The 19,047-nt window shown below is 44.7% G+C and overlaps 1 protein-coding gene across 3 annotated transcripts in view; it reads right to left on the bottom strand.

Annotated features, from left to right (window-relative positions):
• Positions 1 to 6,794: 6,794 nt before the first annotated feature.
• Positions 6,795 to 19,047, bottom strand: part of LOC115131575 (semaphorin-6D-like) — a 137,652-nt gene continuing 125,399 nt past the window's right edge. For 2 of the 3 annotated variants that reach the window (XM_029663384.2, XM_029663385.2), the window contains 2 exons: positions 18,062 to 18,115; positions 6,795 to 9,483 (listed from right to left, as the gene is read on the bottom strand). In XM_029663384.2, coding sequence (XP_029519244.1) covers positions 8,123 to 9,483; positions 18,062 to 18,115 — 1,415 coding nt within the window. In that variant the 3' untranslated portion in view covers positions 6,795 to 8,122. The remainder of the gene's footprint in view (positions 9,484 to 18,061; positions 18,116 to 19,047) is intronic. The other variant, XM_029663386.2, reaches the window with a different exon arrangement.

Raw genomic sequence — 19,047 nt, 5'->3', positions numbered from 1 at the left:
TGTGAGCAAGACAAAGGAGCTGATCGGGGACTACAGGAAAAGGCTGGTCGAACAGGCCCCCATTCAACCCTACCTCCATGTACAAATTACATCGACTAACTTGTACCCCCGCATATTGACTCAGTACTGGTACCCCCTGTATATAGCCTCGTTATTGTTATTTTAATGTGTTACTTTTTATTATTTTTTACTTTAGTTTATTTGGTAAACATTTTCTTAACTTTCTCGAACTGCACTGTTTGTTAAGGGCTTGTAAGTAAGCATTTCACCGTAAGGTCTACACTTGTTGTATTTGGCGCAAGTGACAAATAAAGTTTGATTTGATTTGATCTCCTTAATGCTGAGTGCCAAGCAGAGGCGTGTCAGGTCCCATTTTTAGAGTCTTTGTTATGACTCGACCGAGGCTTGAACCCCCAGCCTGCCAAAAACCACAAGGATACGGAGTCTGGGGGCTAATATCAACATAGCTCAGACAGTAGGAAGCTCTCTCATCCATTTATATGCAGATGATACAGTCTTATTCTCAGATGGCCCCTCCCTGGATTTTGTGTTAAATGCTCTATAACAAAGCTTTCTTAGTGTCCAGCAAGTTTTCTCTACCCTTAACCTTGTTCTGAACACTTCCAAAGGTCCCCAAACCTAACACAACCCTGGGTCGCTCATCTTTTCAGTTCGCTGCAGCTAGCGACTGGAACGAGCTGCAACAAACACTCAAACTGGACAGTTTTATCTCAATCTCTTCATTCAAAGACTCAATGGACACATGGACACTCTTACTGGCAGTTGTGGCTGCTTTGCGTGATGTATTGCTGTCTCTACCTTCTTGCCCTTTGTGCTGTTGTCTGTGCCCAATAATGTTTGTACCATGTTTTGTGTTGCTACCATGTTGTGTTGCTACCATGCTGTGTTGCTGCCTTGTTATGTTGTTCTCTTAGGTCTGTCTCTGTGTTGTGTTGTCTCTCTTGTCCTGATGTGTGTTTTGTCCTATATTTATATTTAATATAGTTATACATGTTTTATTTTTAATCCCAGCCCCCGTCCCCGCAGAAGGTCTTTTTGCCTTTTGGTAGGCCGTCATTGTAAAAAAAGAATTTGTTCTTAACTGACTTGCCTAGTTAAATAAAGGTTAAATAAATAAATTTTTAAAAAGTGGTGTTAAAGAAAGGCCTACAATGAGGAGGCAAATGGCTTCAGGTTCATTTGACACATTTTTTGGGAAGTCATGTCTTTGATCTACTGACTGTATTCATAGTGGTGTATTTTGTTTGGGGATACAGATCTGCATCCTAGGGCTCGATTCAATCCATAGTGCAAAATATGTGTTTGAAATGATATACGGTTGAAATTGACTGAGCCGACTTATGCAGCATTTAACGTTAATGCAGTCTCTTTGAATGCGGAAACATTGCCTTTAAATGTCAATCACGCTATAATATCAGCGCTATGGCTTGAATCGAGCCTTTAACCTATTGAACACGTTTATACTTGTCTGAAAGGAAAATTAATTCAGTACTACCCAGTGTTTGATCAGTCTATTGTTTTTAGTCAATGGGGCCTCGCTTTAGTGTTATTGTTTTGGATTGCTAACAAAATAACTGTATAATTATTGGTTGTTAGAACCATTTTCTAGTCATTGATTAAGATGTTTTTTTACATTTGATTATTTTACTTCCTTTTAACTGCGGATTTTTAAGTCAATGTTCCTGCGTTCGCGGAGATCCCATTCGCCATAAACACTATGTCGGCTCTATCGGAAACTGCCTTTAAAAACTTCAATGCCTGTAACCCGAGATCGGATTGAATCCCGGCTCTACACTTACTCATCAATAAAAGATACAGAAACTGTCATCTCTTTCTGCACTGCACAGTGCGCAAATAGACCTCATGAGGGCGCCAAAGATCTGAGATTAAAAAATGGGCATGTGGTTTCAACCTGAACCATTTCTTCTTTTGAATCCCTCACCAAATATGGCTCTCATTCATCTCCAGGTATATAATCATAATCAAATTCTTGACAAAACATTTCACAGGACACTAGACTTGGCAAAAATTACATTTTTTCTTAAACATGTTTTAGAAACTTCACATGAACATGCTTGGAACATCAGAATCTGACAGCGCAAGGTATGGGTCTAAGCTAAATTAACCATGTAAATTAGCCATTTGGATTTTTATAAAAGAAAGCCATTTTAATGTATGTTCAGACCAAATAAAAAAACACTGGACATGGTCCACTTGAAACAATGTGATTTATTCATTCCCTTAATCTTCACCTTGGGGCTGATTTCGATTTAGGAAATTGCGCATTTCTTACACACACCTTTCCTACGCACTTCTCAGTAGTTGTTGGCTATTCAGGCTTACATAACAGGCTTTGCAGGTGTGGTTCCCTTGCGCATGCTGAATAAATGTAATTCAACTGCTGAAAACTCTCCTACTTGCTAGCCAAAAATGTTCCTTGTATCACGACTTCCCCCGAAGTTGGTCCCTCTCCTTGTTCGGGCGGAGGTCTGCGGTCGAAGTCACGACCTTCTTTCTAGCCATCACCGATCCACCTTTCGTTTTCCATGGGTTTTGTCTTGTCTTCCTCACACCTGGTTCCAATTCCATCATTTACATGTGTATTTAACCCTCTGTTTCCCCCCATGTCCTTGTTCGGAATTGTTTTCTTGTAGTGCTTGTGCACGTTATACTGGTGGATTACCGGGTTTTGTTTGACCCATTCATTGATTGTTCTGTTTACGGTGTTTTTTTATGTTTATTAAACGATACCGTTGTAAATCAGTTTTCGCTATCCTGCGCCTGACTTATCTTTCACCAGTACGCACCACGTTACACCTTGTGGGGTTTTCATTCAAAGGGGTTTTCAGTACATGTATCTTAAACCATCCCCTTTAATATGGTGTCCCTTGTTAGATTGAAATTTGTCGGGATCAATGAAAGAAAGCTAACTATAGGCTATGCATAGGCCTATTCGTATCCTGTTGAAAAAACAAATGATAGTGCCACTAAGCCCAAACCAGATGGGATGGCGTATCGCTACAGAATGCTGTGGTAGCCATGCTGGTTAAGTGTGCCTTGAATTCTAAATAAATCACAGACTGTCACCAGAAAAGCATCATCACACCTCTTCCTCCAAGCTTCATGGTGGGAACCACACATGCGGAGATCATCCGTTCACCTACTCTGCGTCTCACAAAGACACAGCGGTTGCAACCAAAAATGTCAAATTTGGACTCATCAGACCAAAGCCAGATTTCCACCGGTCTTATGCACATTGCTCGTGTTTCTTGGCCCAAGCAAGTCTCTTCTTATTGGTGTCCTTTAGCAGTGGTTTCTTTTTAAAAATTTGACCATGAAGGCCTGATTCACGGTCTCCTCTAAACAGTTGATTTTGAGATGCGTCTGTTACTTGAAATCTGTGAAGCATTTATTTGGGCTGCAATCTGAGGTGCAGTGAATTTATCCTCTGCAGCATTGGTAACTCTGTGTCTTCCTTTCCTGTGGCGGTCCTCATTAGAGTCAGGTAGCCTAGTGGTTAAAGCATTAGGCCATACCTTGTGACAACACAACCGAATGGCTCAAACGCATTAAAAAGGAAAGAAATTCCACAAATTAACTTTTAAAAAGGCACACCTGTTAATTGAAATGCATTCTAGGTGACTACCTCGTGAAACTGATTGAGAGAATGCCAAAAGTGTGCAAAGCTGTCATCAAGGCAAAGGGTGGCTACTTTGAAGAATCTCAAAGATAAAATATATTTTTTATTTATTTAACACTTTTTGCTTACTACATAATTCCATATGTGTTATTTCATAGTTTGTCTTGCCTATTATTCTACAGTAAAAATAAAGAAAAAACCCTGGAATGAGTAGGTGTCCCGAACCTTTGACTGGTACTGTATCTGTTTGGGCTTGTTGCAGTCAATTTCCAGTCTACAAATGATTTGTAATTATGTTCCGGCCCCAGACCAACCGCTCAAGAACAAATCGGCCCCTGGCTGAATCTATTTGGTGATGCCTGTTGTAGCCTATACGAACTGAAGGGAACTAACAGTGAATTGGCAGTTTAATATGTATTATTAGGCCTACTGACAGAAATAGGAAACAGAGAAAGTCGGGGTAGCCTATAATTAAGAAATTCGAGAGTGCCCATCCATGCAACTTCAAAGGCCATACAGTTGAAATTCTGCATAACGGCACAGCATTTTATAAACTTTACTGTGGGAAAGGTGATGTGTTGATATGTTTGTGTTTGCAGCCATATGACTGGTTTCACATTTGTCTCCAGAAATGATAGGATGAAATATATCCAAAACAAGTCATTTACAATTCCCTTATCCAAATGGATTACTAATGTACCTAGCTTTTATCATGTTGTAAATTACAACGCATGGAGAACGGTGTTATTTCTATCGGAAAAAATAAATATGATTTTTGCACTTGGAACCGATATGTTCGCTAGACCATATTCATGGTTTCCTTGTGTGAAAGGTAGTGGAATAATTAGGGAATTAAGTCAAGGTCAGAATACGTCGTATTTGTACACACGTCCATTTATTCGATCGCCACCTGAAGAAATAGCGGGATAATGGCACGCGATTGTCATGCTTAAATTCAAGGTGTCACACCCTGATCTGTTTCACCGGTCTTTGTGATGGTCTCCACCATCCTCCTGGTGTCGCTCATCTCCCCCATTATCCCCTGTGTATTTATACCTGTGTTCTCTGTTTGTTGCCAGTTCGTCTTGTTTGTCAAGTCAACCAGTGTTTTTGTGTCAGCTCTTGCTTTTCCCCAGTCTCTCTTTTCTCGTCCTCCTGGTTTTTGACCCTTGCCTGACCCTGTACCTGTCCACCTGGCCACTCTGTCTGTCCCTGACTCTGAGCCTGCCTGCCGTCCTGTACCTTTGCCCCACCTCTGGATTACCGACCTCTGCCTGACCTGACCCTGCCTGCCGTCCTGTACCTTTGCCCCCTGTTGCTGTAATAAACATTGCTACTTCGACACGGTCTGCATCTGGGTCTTACCTTGATACCTGATACAAGGTCAGAATACACAGAGAGAAAAGGGCATAAAAAGGAATTACGTTCCAACTCCGGTCGTAATTGGGCCCCTATTGACTTGGTTTATGTATGACAGGTGCCACACAGTTGTATGACGTATTTGACACACATACAACATGCATTTGAAGATAATTTTATTAGATATCTTTAATTGTAGCGGACATACAGCTGTGTTTAATAGAATTCAGGAGCATCTGGGGCGAAGTCCACTTGTAAAAATAAATGAAATCACCATGGAGATGCAAGTGACTGCTGGTTTGCTATATTTACAAAAAGAGTAAACCTCATTGGTCAAGTGAGTGAGGGGTATGATACATTAATAAGATGTCAAATGAAATACATTTTAGATGTATGTCAGAGAGCATTCTTCTGAAGGGATTTTTATAGCAATTGAAAACGCAAACATTGCATATAAACTCAATATTGGCATACAGTACTCAAATGTAACCAGTTTACATGAATCTATTCTAGCACCCAACTCAACTTTTTTTTTGTCAAAGTGGCCAGATGAGGGGATATAGATAACGTGGTTTTAGTGTTGTAGGCATTTCATGACGTGTCTTGCAATTGACATTAGCATTGAATTATTTGATATTTCTGTTCAACTTGAGGCAGAGAAGGTGCCAGTGCACACACTCAATCAACTCACTTGTTAACCTCAACGTAAAACAAAGTCTTGGTTCCTTGCACACACACACGCTGCAGGTGCTATTTCTCTATTTAAAGGAAAATTCTACCCCAAAACCAGCTTTTGGTATTTGTTTCATTTGTCCATTGTTGACATATGCAAACATTTTGGGATTGTCAGCAATCAAGTTAAGCTATAACTTTAAAAACACAGAAATACAGCCGTATGAACTTGATTGCTGACATCCAAAACATTTTGGGGACAAGATCAACAATAGACTAATGAAACAAATACCAAAAGATAGTTTTTGGGTGGAATTTTCCTTTTACAGTAATAGCAAAGAAATAACTAAACCTATGGGCACTGTTAGCTCACTGTAGGCATCTTCAGACACCTACTTTATGTCCTACAATCCTGAGCTTCATTTGAATAGCATACTTGTTGGACCAGGCAATCATCAACCATCCAGCCCTTCTTGCAGCATTTTCATTTGCAAGTCCCTCAGCTAGCCTCTTTCGCCCCACACTTGGGGCTTATATTTAATCCGCAGTGCGAAAATTCTGCTCTACAGCGTGATTGAAATTTAAATGCAATATTCCCGCTTTAGCAGACACTGCATGTCGGCTCAATGGGAAATGACCTTAACAATTCTATGGGAATCTGTAATGCTTCAGCTTTACAGACTGAATAGAGCCCTTATTAAATACAATTTCTTTGTAAAGCAGAGTTAATGCCTCAGCCTATGTCCATACCATTTCAAACATATTTGAGAGCTCTTTCAAAAACATGACACAGACCTAACATTGCTGATATACTTTCAGATCTACTCATCTTTTCCATCTAGCTCATTTGTCATTAAATATACAGTATATAAAGAAGCTTAAAATTCACGAAGAAAAAAAAAGAAGACGAATGCAATTTTTTAAAACAGCTGTTAGTAGAAATAGAACCTCTGATATGGAGTCCGTGCAGGAGGACAGATTTGAAATTAATTTGTAATGACAACAGAACGATGGAGACAAAAACAGACTTTTTTTCCCTTTTCCACACCACATTATTAAATAAGGCACACATTAACACATACAAATCAAAGTTTGGCTAGTATTATTCCACAGATGCCTTTATTTACAACAACATCCACAATGTTAATAGCGATATGGTAAACATAATTACTGACTTTATTACACAGTTATTAAGGGCTTGTCCACAAGAGGGCGCTATGTGCCCATGAGTGGTTTCTTGGGGCTCCGCTTTAAGACTTGACTTTCTAAATATCATTTTATAATGCTAATATAATACATAGCCTGAATGATTGCACCTCAATGTGGAACCAATTCTCACTAAGTGTTAAGGATGAAACAAATTGTTTTTCGAGGTTGCAGTGTACTGCATCCTCTTCTTGAATGACAATGACAGTCATATTGGGGGCTTGTTAAATTCCTCTGGAGTTATCGTAGCATTTATGTCCAAAAAGTAAGAATTCCAAATGCAGGGCAAGGATTCTCCTAACTCATCAGGCCCCGAGGCGGCCTTCTGTCACAGGCTAGCGGAGCCCCCATCCACCAGGGACAAACATAATAGTAACGCTATGATGCATGATGGGTCTATACTGACGCCATGTGTCTCGTTCCTCAGCATCATTCCACTAATACAGAATTAATAATTTTCCAAGCATTATCGAAGTGGTCATTTCTTATGGTATGCTGCAAGAAGTATAATACTTACCCTTATATCAAGGGGTACAGTTGATACTTAACTGCACAACGGTAAGTTATTGCTAAATCCCTCGTCGAGGGATGTATATACCGAATGTGTGTACTGAGTGGGGCCTCCATGGTATCTCTGTCATAAGAGGGTTAAGAAATGGCTAGGAGTTGACCATCTCACCACAGTTAATGTAGCTGCTTCTTGGTTCCGCCCTCTGGTATCTTAACATGAAGTGCATATACATGTATACACACAGGCATACAGTATACATACATTACAGGCAGGATAAGCACTGTTTGTGTTGTGAGGTGCTCTCTTAAGTTGAGGCCTTGGGTCCAAGCTAAAGCAGGCATTGTTCACAGCTTTGGTGGCCGACTTGCGATCTGTCCTTTACATTGAGTTTTGGGCCCCTGTTACTCTATTCTTTGGCCTCAAACGAGGGTACAGATCCTCCAAGTCAATTCAATACTACCACATGTTCTATATGCTGTTAATCCATCACTGTCCTGTGATCAAGTAGCATTGCAATAATACCAATATGGTATAAGGACATTCATCAGGTGTGGAGGCTATTGTCGGCCGTCTCGTCAAAAGATATGCCAGTCCCGGTTGTTGCCCCCTCGAACCCCACTCAACCCCCCGTCACAGGGGTGTTGCCCTAACTCTGAGAGGAGCGAGGATACATCGTCTGTCGTTTTGGGGCCTCTCAGTCCGACTCCAAGCTCTCAGTAGTTGTAATTGCCTTGCTCGTTTACGGGCGAAGTGGCGGGCAGGAAGAGGGGCTTGGGGGGTACCTGGGGCTTGAGGGAGGCCGTGCGGCGTACAATAGCGGGGCGGTGGAGGTGGGGCGGTTCGCTGTAGCTGTGCTGCCGTGTCAGGCAGGCACTGGGGATGAGTGGCCGGTGGGCTTCAAAGCCAACCCCTCCCCCGCCGCCACCACCACCTCCAGAGTTGATCCGGGTGAGCAGCTGGTGGGGTGGTGGCCCAACCCCGCCCTGTCTGAAGCTGTGCTGGCGCGGGACGGCCCCTCCGTTGCCCATCTTGATCATTAAATGCCTCTGGGAGTGGTGGCGAGTCACTGAGCTCCGCTCGGGGATGGACTGCTGCTGCAGCGGGGTGGCGCCAGCTGAGGAGGCGGCAGCAGCGTCTGGGGGCACATCCAGGCGGCGGGTCAGACTGTCCCTGGGCAGGGTGGAGGAGCTGTAGTACTGGGCCGACTCCATCTCAGGGATCTGGGGCTGGGACCTGAAGCTGCTCTGGCTGTGACTGTGGTTATGGCTGGAGCTGGAGCTACCCGGCAAGGGAGCACACGGTGAGGTCAGCACAGTGATGCTGTGGCTGCCTGAGGCGCTGACCTCGTGGATGTGCTTGAGGAGCTCGTCCAGGGCCGCCACATCCACCACCGTCTGCGGGTAGCAGGAGGAGGACTGGGAGGCCGAAGCCCCCTTTGCACGCTCGTCGTTGGGGATCTTCCTCTCCTCGGGCAGGTGCCCGAGGGCTTGGCCGTTGGTCAGGCTGTGGGAGAAGGGGAACACCTGCTGGGTGACCCCCGAGCTGGACCTCGACGAACCCAGGCCGAAACCGATACCAGGCGGTGCCTTAGACTCCTTTGCGTTGTTGCAGTTCTGGTTCCTCTCCCACTGGTTCCGGAAGGCCTTCATGTTCTTGATCGGCAGCTCCGGGGTGGAGTCAGGGGTGGGTAGGCCTGAGAGGTTCTCCCCCTGGGAGAGGTTAAGGTCAGGGTCTCCCAGTGACATCCTGTGCCTGCCCGGAGTGTGCTCCTTCCCGTTGGGAACGAAGGAGCTGTACATCTTGGGCGTAGACACGTCCAGCTTCTCCTCTTTCGGCTGGCCGTCCAGCAGGCCATTTAGCTTGGCCAGGCTGCGCAGCGAGAGGGCGGGGTGGAGGGATGCCTCAGGGTCCTTGCCAAGCCGGTGGGCACGGCGGGCGTTGTGACTGCAGTAGCATGACACCAGGAAGCCGGAGAGGATGGCACCGAGGAAAAAGGCAACCAGGACGCAGGCGATCAGGAGGGTGTAGTGGACGCTGGGGCTGGACTTCTCCATGTCAGGGAGCCTTCGGACACCTAAAGGAGAAAAATAAAGATAGTGAGGTCATGACTTAGCCCATACGAAAATAAAACCATGACATAAAAAGGATTTCACATTCAACCGTCCCCCCTGTTGTGACTGTAACAGCCTTGAATCATGCTAAATCAGGTTCCATCCGTATTGCAGAAGTATCGCGGAAGATCCGCATTAAAACCTAAAGGTCATTTCCGATTGAGATGACATAAGCAGCGTTACCGCGAATGCAGTCTCTGCGAATGCGGGAAGATTGCCTTTAAATTTAAACCGAGCTATAACGCGGAACGTCCCGCGATACGGATTGAATCCAGCCTCAAGTCAGTCCTTCTTCCCTCCGTCAAACACGGAGCACTATTCTGCCAAGTACTCTGCTGCCAACGTCTCAGGAGGCCGTGACAGACAAGCCTCCAGACAGTCTACTCGTTCATCATAGCAAACACTCAAATCAGTCCAGACTCTAAACACAGAGCACAAACAGCTTAGAAGACCCTGGGAAAGAAAGAGTTTATTTGAGTTCATACTTCACTGCAGGTGCACCTGGCTTCTCGCACTGGCCAAGATCAACACTTCGATATCCAGAAGCTTATCAGGGCTCAAATTGGCACACTGCAGCCAAGTATTCAGGCTCGGTTATGGGGAGGCTAAATGAGAACAGTGCCCTGGCATATCCAGCAGAGCAGCAGCTGGAGTTGGGTTTAGCCCAACAGAGGTAATGGTGTCTGTGTACTCTGGGGAGCTCCATTAAAATGTCATCAGAGGGATTAGGAGGAGTGGATGAACGTGCTGGACTGAGGTAACTAAAGGAAGCGTAGCTTGCTGCTTCCTGAGAAAGGTTCTGGTCAGTCACTTTTCATTAATTAAAAAGGTACCATGTAGGTTCATGGAATTTTGATTCCTTTGAGTAACTGGACAGTGTTAAAGTGTGAAGTATGAAATAGTACTTGGCCCGTGTCCTCTGCAACATATCAACAGATTTCTATAACTGAAAGTTCGAGGCAGAACCATACATAATAATGATGTACTTTATGCAAAATTATACCGAAATAGAACACACACATCCACCCACCACTAATATCATCTGCCCCCGGTGAGCAGCAACATGTTCCGCTTGTTTTCACCTCATCATTCTCGTTTTTTTCCTCCAACATTAGTTAAAAATAGGATGGGGCGAGAGACACAGATATGGTAATTCGACTCAAACAAAGCGAATGTCTTTCTCTCGAAAGCCCTGTCGAGTAAAGGCCCTCCCATGTGGTTCTCATATAGACGCAGAAGTAGGTCACAGAGTTGCAGAAAGAGTGATGTTCCCAGAGGATTCCTTGCCTCTAATGGGAACCAAATGCACGGTAAGCCGCGGATTTCAGCACCGGTTTGAGATCCTGTGCTCTGAGCAATTATGATGGCACTGCCTGCCAACCAACTTTAGAGTAGCAATCGAGGGTTAAAACGTAGGGATCTGCGAAGTGAGTTATGACTTTTGTTGTTGTCAAAACAGTGCTGTATGTGTGCGGTACCTACCAACTCCAGTAAACAGATATTACAAGGGAAATGATTGGCTTGGATATGCTCCAGATACCATTCGACAACAAAGATAAGTCAATATACTGTACAATATGTCTTCTGCTTGTCACTAACTCAGAGTACAAATGACTTCTATTAGAAACCAAGCTATCACAAAATCAAAGACATGATGCCATTTTATGACAATGATTCAGGGGAAAGAACAGAGGAAGGAATATTCAGGGACTGAATATGTAAGCAGGCACAGGGACTCCAACACTGGCATTAGGTTCCACCCATAGGCCGATGCATTGGCATTCACGCACTGCGAGACAAGGGATGTTGACATTGCCTATGTTGCGGCACCCACTGTCCGTTGATAGTCTACCTTAAAGGTCACGAGCAGCTGACAGAAATGAGAAACTCTGTTACCTTAGGCCGAAGAGAGTGTGGTAGTGGTGGGTGATGGGTTAGGAGTGTGACGCACACACACACACACAGACTTGTGTTTTGAATTGATCTGAGACACTCTACAGAATAATAATCCGTGCATACTCCTTAAATTCCATTCAGCAACCAAATGTCTTGGCCATTAGCCAAGTTTGATAGATACACAGTCCCAAGTAACCTGCACTTTATTCAGCCTTTTATCACTGACCATAACAGTTATGTAAAGCATAGACTGGTTAATATTTCAACCAATCACAATGGACTGTTTGATGCTTCACTGCAGTGTTACTTCTGTTGGCAGGACAGCAATGCTACTGTATGTAAAGACAGATAATTACATGTTTATGAAGCATTCATCTTGGCGGGATTTTGACACGATATGGCACAAAGTGTAAGTATTATGGCTAGTGCTAATAAAGGGTGTGATCATCCCACTGTATTTGGCTTGAATGAACAGGACATATGCATATCTGCAGGGAGTGTGAGGTGTCCAGATTTCTCTGCTTAGTGCCAATGGATGCTAGACCAGGCCTCAGGACATGGCAGGATGTGCCTTTTGAAGGATTATGGAACTACCAGTGAGCAAAACATGCATCAGAATGTCTACCCTGCCTTGATGTGTTTTTGTGAACAAACACCCTCTGGCAGATACAGGTAACAGCCAAAATAATGGAAACACGTGAGTAAACGAGGGATACAAAGCACACTATATTGAAAGCAGGTGCTTCTACACAGTTGGGGTTCCTGAGTTAATTAAGCAATTAACATCCCATCAGGCTTAGGGTCATGTATAAAAATACTAGGCAGGTCATTATTTTGGCTACCATGGCTATGCCCCCATAGGATGACAATTTCCCCATCCACAAGGCACGAGTAGTCACTGAATGGTTTGATGAGCATGAGAACGATGTAAACCATATGCCATGGCCGTCTCAGTCACCAGATCTCAATCCAACCGAACACTTAAGGGAGATTCTGGAGCGGCGCCTGAGACAGCGGTTTCCACCAGCATCAACAAAACACCAAATGATGGAATATGGCATGGAAGAACGACACTTGTAGAATCTATGCCAAGGTGCATTGAAGCTGCTCTGGCTCGTGGTGACTCAACATCCTATTAAGACACTTGGTTGGTGTTTCCTTTATTTTGGCAGTTACCTGTATATACATATTGTTGTAGCCTATATTGCATACATTGTGGTATACATCCCAGTCAAAAGGTTCATAAACGGTAATTGAACAGTAGCACAGATAGAGATAATTCAGGCAGAGGAATAAACATTTAGCACTCGGTAGAAGTGGAGTGCCCAGTGAATGCTCTCTTAACTGAACTCCAGATAGTATTGTTTTGAGTGTTATTAAAACGGTGTATATGCACGTTGCCTTAACATATTTAAGGCATTTTGTCATTAGTGGTTGAGGGGAAAGGCATTATCACTAGAGCCCGCCAGGAAACATAATCAGAGCAGTCAAACAGTTTGCATAGTATAATACGTTTCCTAGAAAATAGTGCATTTTCACGTATCCAATTCAAATGGGGAGCATCTGGTATTTTCAGCAGGTCTTTAGGTTCAACAGAGCTCTACTTCAGGTTGCCAGTAATGTATTTCTGCCTGGGTTTATAGTCACACATTTATCTTCTGAACTTGGTTTTATGAGTACCCTTGAGCCAGGACAATTGGAACATTAGGTTTAAGTAATACAGAAAAATGCTGTATACTGGAGAAGCTTGTGATTTGTTAAAATAATCCACATTTTAACAAGAGTGTCGGGGAACCTCTTTAATAAATCTTCTATGAAGACAGATCTGTAAAGCCTTTTAGTGAGAATGCAGAAAATAGACAATGCAATAACTAAAGCTTTAGTGAAAGGTCATTCTTTGCCATTCTTGTTTGTACAATAATATATATATATATATATATATATTCCTGAAAAGGAAAATATTTTCAGTTAAAATCTCCACCATCCCATCATTAAAGTTAATTCACCCCCAGTCCGGCAAATCTCTGCTTCCGACCATGACACATTGCTGTTGGGTCTGTACAACGCCTCGCCTATCTCTAGGATAGATGCCACTGGAATCATTGACTTTCCCATATGCACACCTCGCTTGACGGGCAGGAAATTCATTATCTTGTTTTGCCCGTTTCATGCGGAGCACCCTCATGGCTGTAATGGGGGCTGCCAAGCCTAACACGACAGCGCTTCCCTTCAGGATTGATGTTACCTTCATGAATGTGCCCGGGAAATAACTGCGTCAACAAGTAAAGCCACTAGGCACCCCCAAGAGAAGCTGAATACATGAACATCTGAGCATGATAAGCAGCTATAATGACTCACTCACTCTCAGGGGTTAATGGAGGTCTGTGTTGTTCTTAGTGGTGAGAAAAAGTATAGTCAGTGTGGTCTCAAAAGACCAATCTACTCTTTGGCTGACTCAATCTGAACGTCAACACCAACCGGCGATTCAATCATTTCCCCAGCCTTTTCATTTATTTACACATAGCCTTTTCAATACGGAGTAACACCTTCTACAGTATGATTCTCTCTGCCGTGGATTTCCACTAGGTGAAGACGTGTGTGTCGTGTGCGAGTGTTATTGATAGGGCCCCGGCCCCGCGTGGTGTATACTGTTACAAGGTGATAATAAGCCATAGGAAATACACGTTAAGCTGTTGTAAAAGCAATTAGGATACGTGGACGTCCACATAACGCATGCACATGAGACAATCTGTTGTGATTTCTGCTACATCTCGGCCCCACAATTGCATACCACCAACCGAGCGGACGATCCACCGCCGAGTTCCTAAAGTGTTTTTAACGAGTTGAAGCACTTACAAATGGAGTGTCTCTGTGTTATCTTCCAAGCATTAAAAAGGGAAGGTCTATGGCATCGGTTACTGCCAAATAAGTCAAATTTGAGGTAATTCTGTTCCTTTTCACAGCGTTCGACTGCAAGACCTTTTCGAAGGCCTTATACGGGGCTCTTGTTCCTTTTAAAGACCTTGTCGAGCTTTCGGGACAAACCAAAGCCAATTTATGGACCGGACTGTTCGAGCCAGCTGGCAAAGCCAACAGAGATTTGTCCAATGTTCTACAGCCGCAGGACCAATCTCTTAGAACACTGCGGTCCACTTTGTTGAGTAATCATAGATGGGCACAAGGCCACTGTCATTTATTATATGAGCTGCAGTTCGATAACTAACTCTGCATTCACTATGTCTTATTGATGCACTGTATGTCTCTACATTATATATAAAGTATCCATTTTAGAAATAAAGCTAATATGAAACAACAAGTCAAAGATTTGGTTAAAGTCATAATCTATTAAATACTAGTGTCATGGAAAGTTGTCATATGATATTTCCATCCCCCGGCTTTAACTAGAATCTGTAAAGCATTGCCTTCATTAAATGGATTTGTTCCCATGTTTGTGTCAAAGGCATTCGGAAATGACAGTCACTATGTCCATTACCTGGCAAAATTTTGGCATGCTCCCTACGCCTGTTCAGTCACTGGAGTCCCGACGTTTCTGCGTATTCATCAAGACCGTTTCAAGGTCTTTGGCATTGCCAGTGTTTCTAAGGGGTTTCAGTGACCTCCGCTATGTTCCCTGTGCTTGTGGAGGGCCACCTTGAACCCTGTGTGCTGCTGCATGATGGGATTGATTGCTAATGAGGCTGCGGAGGCGATACTGCCATGATTTTCCACACAGATTGCACCTGGGGGCTGGTTGAAAAGTTCACTCACTGGAATATGTTGTTCCGTCAACATGCCATCTGTGTTGACTTGATTGTACAGTTCATTGCAGCCACAAGATCCAAGGGGGAAATGTGCCCTAATATAAATGTGTTTTAAATGTTACTTTTTAATAAAAGCCACTATTCCCAATTTGAAACTAAATTGGCATTACCAAAATGGCAGTATCCAGTAGGAATTGGGCTCTTCCACCAATTGAGAAATCACACCCCTGACATGGACCTTCACGCTTGGCTGGCCTGCGCCAGGAGGTTAATGCCCAACGTGCCTGTTGGCAGCTGAGGCTAGAGTCTCCATTAGCCTCTAATAGTGTAATTTACTCCATGGGTTCATCACAGTGAACGGCTAAGGCTGGGCTTATATTACATAATGAGGGTCTTCCCTGGTGTGAGGCTCGCTCTGTAATTAACAATTACGACGCTCAGGTATTATTAGGCCTACCTGAGGGGTTTATTGACTTGGGCATGCCCATTCATGAATTGTGAGATTAAAAGAACATCACCTATCGGTTACACAAGGAGATCCATTTAATCTTGATCTCTTGGTTTAAAAAGTGTAACTGATCTTACTGTAACGGATTTCCTCCTCTTCATCTGAGGAGGAGTAAGGATCGGACCAAAGCGCAGGGTGGTAAGTGTTCATGATGATTTTAATTAAAGAAAGCACTGAACACTGAATCAAAACAAACGAATGACGTGAATTTCCAAAACCCGAAACAGTACCGTGTGGCCCAAACACTCAAACGGAAACAAACACCCACAAACCAAAAGTGAAACCCAGGCTACCTAAGTATGATTCTCAATCAGAGACAACTAACGACACCTGCCTCTGATTGAGAACCATACTAGGCCGAACACAAAAACCAACATAGAAAAACAAACATAGACTGCCCACCCCAACTCACGCCCTGACCATACTAAAACAAAAATAAAACAACAGAACTATGGTCAGAACGTGACATGGACCCCACTTCACCACAGTTTTTGTCCGCCTCCTCAACCGCCCCCGTCGCCTCTTACGAGCGGCGACCCTCGCCTCCGACCTCCGACTGGGGACCTTAGCCATGGGTCCCGAATGGACGGGAGATTCCGGCGGTGCCGGACAGGCGGGAGACTCCGGTGGCGCCGGAGAGGCGGGAGACTCCGGCGGCTCCGGAGTGAAGGACGGCTCTGGCGGCTCCTGGCTGGCTGGCGGCTCAGGACAGACGGGAGACTCTGGTGCTCAGGACAGACGGGAGACTCTGGCGGCTCAGGACAGACGGGAGACTCTGGCGGCTCAGGACAGACGGGAGACTCTGGCGGCTCAGGACAGACGGGAGACTCTGGCGGCTCAGGACAGACGGGAGACTCCTGTAGGGAGAAGACGGAGAGACAGCCTGGTGCGGGGGGCTGCCACCGGAGGGCTGGTGCGTGGAGGTGCCACCGGATAGACCGGACCGTGCAGTCGCACCGGAGCTCTTGAGCACCGAGCCTGCCCAACCTTACCTGGTTGAATGCTCCCCGTAGCCAGGCCAGTGCGGAGAAGTGGAATAGCCCGCACTGGGCTGTGCTGGCGAACTGGGGACACCATGCGTAAGGCTGGTGCCATGTACGCCGGCCCGAGGAGACGCACTGGAGACCAGATGCGTAGAGCCGGCTTCATGGCACCTGGCTCGATGCCCACTCAAGCCCGGCCGATACGAGGAGCTGGAATGTACCGCACCGGGCTATGCACATGCACTGAGGACACTGTGCGCTCCACCGCATAACACGGTGCCTGCCCGGTCCCTCTCGCTCTCCGGTAAGCACTGGGAGTTGGCTAAGGTCTCCTACCTGACTTAGCCACACTCCCCGTGTGCCACCCCCCAATACATTTTTGGGGCTGCCTCTAGAGCTTCCAGCCGCGGTACCGGGCTGCCTCCCCATACCAGCGCCTCTCCGCCTTCGCTGCCTCCAGCTCTGCTTCAGGGTGGCGATATTCCCCTGCTTGTGCCCAGGGTCCCTTGCCATCCAAAATCTCCTCCCAAGTCCAGGAGTCTTGTGTTTTCGGCCGCTGCTGCTGCTGCCCGTTACCACGCTACTTGGTCCTCTTGTGGTGGTTGTTTCTGTAACGGATTTCCTCCTCTTCGTCTGAGGAGGAGTAAGGATTGGACCAAAGCGCAGCGTGGTAAGTGTTCATGATGATTTTAATTAAAGAAAGCACTGAACACTGAATCAAAACAATAAACGAATGACGTGAATTTCCAAAACCCGAAACAGTACCGTGTGGCCCAAACACTCACAAGGAAACAAACACCCACAAACCAAAAGTGAAACCCAGGCTACCTAAGTATGATTCTCAATCAGAGACAACTAATGACACCTGCATCTGATTGAGAACCATACTAGGCCGAACACAAAAACCAACATAGAAAAACAAACATGCCCACCCCAACTCACTCCCTGACCATACTAAAACAAAGAATAAAATAACAGAACTATGGTCAGAATGTGACACTTATTCATGAGCCTCCATTTCCAAAAGCAGCAACATATGTTTAATCTTCTCTACAACATGTGGAACTAGAGGAATGTTTGTAGCTCTTATTGAGCAAACTGAACCTGTTCAAAACAAACAATACTTTGAATTACAAGTAACCCAAAACCTATAATGGTATGGTCTCCAAGTCAAAAGGTTTAACAGACACCGAAAAGATTTGTCTATTCTTTCATTTTCAAGTTGTCTAGTGTGAAACCTTAAGTGAAACTACAAATTGCCAATAGATAATGCAAATTCATTGCATGCAACTTAAAAGTGTTTATGCTCAGTCATACTGCAATAAAATAATGTGGAACCCAACACAGGGAGAAAGTAGGGAGAAAGAGACTGGGGGAAAAATGGGAAACTGACCGTAGGCTGAGTCTGCCGCGGGGTTCTGGTTTCGCTTGGTCGCCAGAACATCTGCTGATGGGAGCAAAACACAGCATTACTACCGAAAACAAAAGAAGAAAGAAAACAAATGGGTTTTTATGGCGGCGTGACATGCAAGTAGGTTGGACTGCTCTGGATATTTCCAAACTGTGACCCAGTTGTGGATTCAAGTGTCATAAAATACTTTTTAGGTGTGCTGTTTTCTCCCCAACAATACATTTCTCCTCATATTCTTGTAGTCGAGTAAAATTGTTGATATAACTTTCGTGTGTACCTTAAGAACATACTACTTCAATGTTAGCTGGCAGATTGACAGGCAGCAAATGAAACATTGTTACATCAATTAAATACTAGGTACTTTGGTACTTAGGTACTTTGGTCTGTTCATCTTTCCCTCGATTCTGACTAATCTCCCAGCCACAGTAGCTGAAAAACAACCGCACAGCATGATGCTGCCACCACCATGCTTCACCGTAGGGATGGTGCCAGGTTTCCTCCAGACGTAACGCTTGGCATTCAGGCCAAAGAGTTCAATCTTGGTTTCATCAGACCAGAGAAACTTGTTTCTCATGGACTGAGAGTCATTTTGGCAAACTCCAAGCGGACTGTCATGTGCCTTTTACTGAGGAGTGGCTTCTGTCTGGCAACTTTACCATAAAAGCCTGATAAGGAGTGCTGGAGAGATGTTTGTCCTTCTGGAAGGTTCTCCTATCTCCACAGAGGAACTACGGAGCTCTGTCAGAGTGACCAACGGGTTCTTGATTACTTAACTGACCATGGCCCTTCTCCCCCGATTACTCAGTTTGTCCGGGAGGCCAGCTCTAGGAAGAGTCTTGGTGGTTCCAAAGACCACTGTGTTCTTGGGGACCTTCAATGCTACATACATTTTTCTTCCCAGATCTGTGCCAACACAATCCCGTCTCTGAGCTCTACGGACAAATCCTTCAACCCCATGGCTTGGTTTT

This window comes from Oncorhynchus nerka, linkage group LG7 (assembly GCF_034236695.1).
Source record: "Oncorhynchus nerka isolate Pitt River linkage group LG7, Oner_Uvic_2.0, whole genome shotgun sequence".
Taxonomy (NCBI): Eukaryota; Metazoa; Chordata; class Actinopteri; order Salmoniformes; family Salmonidae; genus Oncorhynchus; species Oncorhynchus nerka.
This window is presented reverse-complemented; position numbering and strand designations above follow the sequence as displayed.